We start from the raw sequence: 7902 nt of genomic DNA, 5'->3' as shown, positions 1-7902 counted from the left end.
AAACTGCGGGACGAGATACGTGCCGAAAAACGTACGGAAGAAGATAGTAATAGGAAAATATAATAATAAAGAGAAAAACAAAAACAATAGTGTGAATGCCTAATGGCATTCACACAATAATAATAATAAAGAGAAAAACAAAAACAATAGTGTGAATGCCTAATGGCATTCACACAATTAAATAAACTATAACAGCATTTTACGCAAGTAATTTTCTGCACAAACTGCAATACGCATGTACTTTACAAAACGGTGTAAAATAAATTTTGGGTAAAACATGTGTGCTGGGATCAAATTACCAATGGCCCTGCCCTCTATTGCTTTAATCTCCAGATCTGTTAAATATTTAAAGGCCTATTAGAAGCAGTGCATGTCCCCTGCTTCCTTAGCATGCCAGACATTTAAAGTAATATACTGTATCTTCCCATGTTGAGGAATTACAGTTGTTGACATTTTGGTGAAATTTTGGAAGTAGTATTATGAGCAATCTTCTGCAATATTGTGATGTGTCAAGCATTGACATTCTGCTGCACTGCCTTCAGAACCTACAGATCCATTCATCCTTGATTTTATGGATTTATTTTAACAGACCACAGCAAGTGTTTTTAAAAGGTTTTAAGTCCAGTAAGTTAGTTTTAAATACAGGGCTCCCCCAAGGTTGTGTTTTATCTCCCCCTCTGTCCACACCAGTAACATCACATGTAGCAGGGAAGGGATGAGTCTTTTTTAAATATGCTGATGGCATGCCCCTGGTAGCCCACATGGACAGTATGGACACACTCATCCAGTGTCAACTGGCAGCTGATCACCTGCTCACAACACTTGGTGAGAAATCACTTGAACTTAATATTACAAAGACAAAGGAGTTGTGCTGTGTGCAAAACTAGAGCGGCAACCGCTTTGCAGCTTTGTAAGCCTTACATGCTTTTATAAGCTTTATAAGCTTTATAAGGGTAGAGGAGAGAAACAGAGGGAGATAGAGAGCCAGCGAAGGCAGTGAGTTTAGGCAAGTAGGGTCTCTGCAGAACGTGTTGTCCTGTGGGCAGAGAAGGCCCAAATCGTCATTGGCCAAGGTCTTAATGTGGGCGGAGATGGCCCAAGAGATGTGGTTGGTCGTATTGACAGTGGGGTATGAGGCTGGAGGCAGCGGGGACTGGCTTGGTCGAGTCGGGCAGGAAGTAACATGTTTTTTTAAGATTAATTTTAGTCATAGCTTGATAAAGGAAAGTGCTAGCTGCACGGAATTTGAATGTCAAACATGTGAAAGGATGTGTAACAAAATGGCTTGTTTAAAACACCCCTAAACAGCCTGTAAAAATATTGATTTTTAGCTATCGTTTTACGGGCTGGTTAGGGATGCGTGAACATTTGTAAAATAAAACTGTGTGTAACCAGTCTCTGAACAGCCCTGTCTAATCATAGTTCAGAGTAGTGATGTTATTGTCCATCTGCATGGCCTTTGGCTTGCTTTCGGACACCAGTTCACAGACAGGAGTGGGAGGAGGGATAGGTGTGAAGAGCATCACTTGACAAAAACATCCATGAAGAGTTTGAGACACCCAGTCTTCAAGGCCACATGGGGAGGGGTGGGGGAGATTGCCAAATCAGATAATCACAGTTGTTTAGGGAACAGGCTGACACAGAAGATTTGCTTGTGGTGTGCCTCACCAGAAACTCTCAATGGTAAAAAGTTCCAATCAGCCAAATTTGTTGGTTATCCCTCGCCCCACCGAGCATAAATTTCTCCAAGATCATACATTCTCACCAGCGGGCTCAAGAGCCACAGCGACCCTCAGCGAGGATCCCATCCAGCCTGCAGTTCATCTCTGCCAGCGTCTGAGTCTGAGCGTTGACAGCCTAGTATAAACCATCACATAAGGCAGGCAACCTCCACAGGGCCGGAACATCTGCCAACACTTCCTGTATTTCACGATAGCCCAGATATCCACCACCGCCGATCAGTAGAAATCCTGCTATCATTTATCCAATTATGTAAACATCTTAGACATCCTCAATCAACAATGGAGAAAGGCACATTAGCTGYGTTTCCATTGCAAATGTGCACAAAAATTTGTCAATATTCTGTTAATGTCAAAAAAGCACATTTTYGCAATTGCAGTGTTTCCATTAAGTAAGAAATGCTATTAAAGTCGCAGGTTAATATTTTTGTTCTCGCGATAAGTCATTACAAACATGGCGGCAATGGATGTAAACACATAGCATATTGCTACCACAACACTAGCGCTCATCATCAGAGGAGATGTCAGCATTTTATCGAGGCTTTCGAGTGACAAGCCTCTACCTGGGAGCGGCTACGTATGCTATTTTTGGGAAAATGTAGTTGTGAGTTTAATACTTTCTTTTACTACTTCGGTGATTTCACTACTACTTTTACTTCCTGTTATCTTCTTCTTCGTCATCTTTTCGCCAGTAGAAACAGCCGGTTCTTGGTCACGTGACTCCTGTGATGCAAAAAAGTGTTTCCATTGCAGTTTTGCGAAATACATCAATTCTGATATGACTGAAAAAACACCTCTTCCTAGCGCAAAACCATTTTGTCGAAAAACATATATGTTTTTTAAACTGACGTGTTTCCATTGAGCAAATTAATTTTCGAAATTTTAATTTGGGCATTTTCATGGTCAATGGAAACACACCTACTGACAATGGCAATAAAACTGATTCTGATTTTGAACACACCCAACTGCACATGTGCCATCCGGACAAGAATGCTTGCCTTCGCCCAGTTTCCATGTAGAAAGAAAAAATGCTCAATAACGCAGACAGACCAGCTGACCAAATCCATAATTTCTAGTTTTGGATGATATGTAAATGAGGCTCCAAAATGCAGCAAAACGTGGTAGGTAAAGGAAGGCTGAAGAGAAAGGGGAAAAAAGCTTCCGCTTTCTCCAAGAGCTGAAGCAAAATAAATAAATAAATAAATAAAAAAGTGTAGAGTGCTTTAAATACTTAGGGACAATAATGGACACCTGTTTGTCCTTCCAAACGCAGTCTGATATGAACTACAAAAAAGCTCTCCAACGCCAACATCTCCTCAGAAAGTTAAGAAATTTTAATGTTAGCAAAAATGTTTTAATCATGGTTCAATATCATGTCGTGGTACAACTTTCTCATGGATAAACAGAAAACAAGACTCTCACGCATAACCAGTCAAGCTAGTAAAATAACTGGTTTGGTACAAACTCCACTGTCCCATCTGTATGAGTGTGCAGTGATCAGGAAAGACATTCTAATCACAGAAGAACCCTCGCATCCCCTCCATCGCTCATTCAGTCTCCTTCCTTCAAGTAGGAGATACTACTGGCTAAGAAGGCAACACACAAAAAGTCATTTATCCCAACTGCAGTTACAGCCCTCAACAATAGAGATATTTTAAAATTTGTTTATGATTTTTTTATCTTGTGTAAATGTTTCTTTGGAATGTTTCATGTAATAGTCGAAGACAAATTTCTGTAACCTTTGGTGTCAGACAAATAAAGCTTACTATATGTTCAAAATGTGTCATGAATTATTTAAATTTAGCTCAATATCTGTAGAACTGACTGAGACAGTTCTGGACAATTGTGTTTTTTTATATGAAATAGCAGTGATACAGTCAATCACTGCCCACAATCTAATGACGTCAACAAATTTGCAACAAAATCAAAGCTTGCAGCTGATGATGTCCTGTGTGCTTCAGCTTACCTTTTTTCCCCTGAGGGTCGTTGCAGTTTTCATGCAGGCAGGCACTCCAGTGTGACCACTGCGACAGCAAGCAATGGTTCTGGCAGGGAATGGAGCAGTTCTGAACAGCCGGAGGTGGCTCAGCACCCTCACACAGCCGAGCGTTCACAGGCCTAGACACTAAACAAACAGAGAAAGAAAAATAATATGGCAAATGATAAACTGAGTTCAAGTAACACCGCACACATTCAGCTGTGGAGTGTGTGTTTGTGTGTGATTGCCAGGTAATACGTTCAGAATTGGGCTCCAAACAGAACTTGTTGCTAGATATTGCAAAGAGAGTCAAGAAGCTGAAGAAACTTCACCCCTATCAAACTGAAAATAGATTTTTTTTGAGACTTGAAAGACAAGACCGTGTTTACTGGCAAACTTTAAGCTTTGAAGTTTGTGGTGAAAATCTGGACACGTTTGACAAAACCCGATGAGGAGTAACAAGTAAAAAGACCGGTGGGACTTGCCCATCTGATGCCAGAAAATATCAAGTAGAGCACAGATCCCAGAGAAGGAAATAACTGAATTTAAATAGGGATATATTAAATCATAACTTAGTATAACCAATTTATTGCTAAGCATAACTGACATCACCCAAATATCTCAAACAGCTAAAGCTACATGTAATGGGCACAAACATTAGTCTTTCTCACAGACTAAAAAAAGTATTTTTGTCTGTTCACATRGGGATTTCAATCTAATATTCCATTTTGATGCACCTCCGCACATCATTGAGAGGCAAATTTCCATTTAAATGAGAGCCCACAGAAAAAATTACTAAACGTCCACTGAGCATTTTGTCATTTTACTCACAGTAATTTACACGGTGCTTGATCTCTTTTGTAAAAATGAGATGCTTGTTTAAACACAGTGATAAAGTGGAGTGGGGATCTTTAGGCTCTGTTCCATAAATTGTGTTTATCTGCAATTGAGTTGTGTTACTGGAGCAGAAACCCAACAGGAGTGAATTGTACTTCACAAAATTTAACAGAGCAAATCTACATATTACAGTATTGTAAGCACTGCAGTGACACGGTCTTCACATTAACCAAAAACTGCGAGGGCCATGTCGGGATAATGGTTACATTCACTATATTTGTTCCTTTTGTTGTTTGTTGTTTTTAGCACAAACACTTGCAAAACCACAAAACAAAACAACCCCGAAAAATAAAAATTACATTTAATAAAAATAAAAAAGCGTTATTAAACTAATTTTAGATGGAAGCTATATTAATGTGGTTTTATTTGACAAATGATTATATTCATTATGCAAAAAGAAGTATAATTTTAAAAAAATGAGAATATATTAGTTGACAGTCATTAAAAAAGTACCCACTGTGCTTAATTAAAATGATAAATAGTTACTACTTATTATGCCTGAGCCTGTTCTTTTTTTCTCCCTTCACAATTTATGGTGATTCATGCTGTAAGACTGGAACTTTTGTGTCTTAGTATCAGCTTGATGAAAATAACAGGTGATACCAAAAAGACTGTCTATCTGCTATTTATTTATTTGTATGTTTTTGGATAAATGGATGCAGTAAATTATCCTCAAAAAAACACAGTTGTGACAGATTTCTATTCATGCACCAAAGAACAATGAATACACCCTCTAAAGTCAAATAAATCTGACTGAAGTTTCATTCTTCTGTAAAAATGTCAAAAGGTAAGTTAATGCAAAGTGGAACAACACATTAGCATTTATATGTTTTAAGTGTTGCACAATGGTGCAAGAATTATTAGTTGTTTTCTCTATGTGTGTGGAAACACAACAAGCCACATCTTTGTTGCCAAAATTTCATTTATTCTCTGTATTTAGTGGCAACATATTTTATTAACTTGAAATAAAAGAAACTTCTGTATTTGACTCCAGCAGTTTGACTTGCTCCACRTATGTTTACCAGTCATTAACTCTTTCCACATTCACTTATTTTGCCTTTCAGTTAGTGTGGTCATCCTCATTAAATGTGTTTCCTGTTTTATGTTGTTTTATTGCTTTCCAAAGGCTGGTATTTTAGACAAATCTAAGGTTTAAAAAATAAAACAAAGTAATAGTGGAGTTTTGAAATGAAGAAAGGACATCATTAAAGATAAAACAAGTCGTTCCACATTTGGAGCGGTGGTCTCTTGTTCAAAGCCTGTGCCATTGTAAACTGTAGCTCAGAAAACCAGCTGAAGATATTGTGCATTTGCACTTTGAACATTTTTTTTTCTTTCAGCATCTCCAAAGGGTTCGTTTTTCACCCCTGCAACCAGAATAATAGTCTGCAGGTAAAAATCGCTTTGAATATTCAAACTGCAGGTCTATGTTTAATTTAATAAGGTTTATTTTAGTCTAATAGGCTTCTCACAAGTCCTGTGATGATGGTGATATTTTTTTACCTTCCTTCCTGTGATGTGGTGCTGAATCATCGGGGACTTGAACACAATAGGTCTTCCTGGTCTGGACCCCCCCTCCACACAGAACACTGACATTAACCTGCCGTCTGTCCTGCTGGCTCAGTAAGGGCAGGATGCGACACTCGCCCCACTCAGTGGTTCTCCACATGTACCTGGCAAAACACATGAGCATTAAAAAAATAACAACTGAAGAATAAATAAGCAAAACYACAGAAAAATGGGGTTAGGGTCACATGTTTTCTAAAGTTTATATCTGAAACGTATCAGAATTCAAACTGTATTCCACCCAGGAACAAAYTGATGAATGAATGCAAAAAAAGTATACACTATCAAGGAGGATAAGCTGTCAGCGAACACACTTCTGTGACAATTGCTTTCCAAATGTTTTGCAAAGCGCAACATAAATTAGCATGTGCATTCTTTGGCAAGAGCCAGCTCTCTTACAGTGTATCAGGAGGAGGGCGGGATGATTATTTTGATTTCAAAACTTCTAAATAAACGTTTGGTTTCAGCTATGAGGAAAGTAGTCATGCAGAAAGCAGTAATATTTGAGAAGATTACCAGAACAACAGCCCCTAGTAATCTATCAAATGCTTAATTTCCGTAATGAGTTTTCCCTAATCATGTAAATCCTCTGCTCTCAGGCACTCCATGTAAATTTAAAGGGGGGAAAAAATAAAAGTCAACCAGCAGGGATTGCAATTCTCTACTGATTACTTGTTCAATGCATTTTATWTTAGCTCAAGTTGGTCTTAACACAACTGTCCATGGAACAATTTGGTTCTGATGATCTGTTTTTTTTTTTTTTTCTTATCCAAGTCTGGTCACTTCCACTAAAACGTGAAGTGTTTACACCAGGCTCAGAATAAATGAGGAAAAAAAATGACAAAACATGCAAAGTAAATGAGCACAGAAAGTCTTAATGTGTTCCCCTTTCAGCAGCTTTTTGGCACAAGTGTTCAAATAAAAAGAAAAAAGAGGTCAATTTAAAAATGATCATTTGGTCTATAAGGCATTTATGAATTATAAAAAAAAAATGTAAACTTAACTTTGAAACAGAACGATGACTATTTAGCAATAAAGGGGGTTACCTGGGGCATTTTGGTAATAAATCCCCAATGATGTTACAAGCTTCTTTTTCCTCAAGGACAGGACATGATTTCCCCCCTCCATGAGGGATCTGAGTTGTGACCCGTGTCCGGAGGCGGTAACCAGGGGACAGATCATTGGACCGGCAGGTCTTAGAGCAGGGACCCCACGATGACCAATCAGATGTATGACAGTCTTGGGGCATCACACACGCCTGGAAGGTCAAGGGGGCGGTGTCCTTTGTGCAGAGACTAAAGATTAAGAAGACTACATTACTGAGTCTGACACTTTAAGATGACTTAACATGAAACAAGACACAACTGCAAGCCCTGCCGCTGCATTTTAGAACATGACAACAAAGCAGAAACATGTCAAAATCATGACATCGTCATACATGGATGGGTTTTTAATGACCCACTCATTTCATTTACATAAAATCTTCAATCACAGCAGTTATTCATTGTGTAACTTGAAGCTTTAACATAAGTTCTTGTTTTAATTAGCATCACCTGTATTGCAGCTAAAAGTAAAAATGTTAAAATAATTAAATAAATGCACTTTAAATAAACTTAAATGCATAGCCACAATGTTGTTCAAATCGACATGAGCCTGGATGGTGATGAATTTTTGATGGAACTTAAACATAAATCAAACACTGTAGGTGTGTTTTTCCTATGG

General features: G+C 38.3%; 1 protein-coding gene across 2 annotated transcripts in view; it reads right to left on the bottom strand.

The window, feature by feature from the left end:
* thsd7ba (thrombospondin, type I, domain containing 7Ba) overlaps positions 1–7902 on the bottom strand; it is a 193635-nt gene that overhangs the window by 102486 nt on the left and 83247 nt on the right. For both annotated transcript variants that reach the window (XM_014020100.1, XM_014020101.1), the window contains exons 5-7: positions 7227–7475; positions 6118–6287; positions 3706–3864 (exon numbers count right to left, since the gene is read on the bottom strand). In XM_014020100.1, the coding sequence (XP_013875554.1) occupies positions 3706–3864; positions 6118–6287; positions 7227–7475 (578 nt within the window). The remainder of the gene's footprint in view (positions 1–3705; positions 3865–6117; positions 6288–7226; positions 7476–7902) is intronic.

This window comes from Austrofundulus limnaeus, unplaced genomic scaffold (assembly GCF_001266775.1).
Source record: "Austrofundulus limnaeus strain Quisiro unplaced genomic scaffold, Austrofundulus_limnaeus-1.0 Scaffold240, whole genome shotgun sequence".
NCBI lineage: Eukaryota > Metazoa > Chordata > Actinopteri > Cyprinodontiformes > Rivulidae > Austrofundulus > Austrofundulus limnaeus.
Note: the sequence above shows the minus strand (reverse complement) of the source record. Positions and strands in the feature narration are given on the sequence as shown.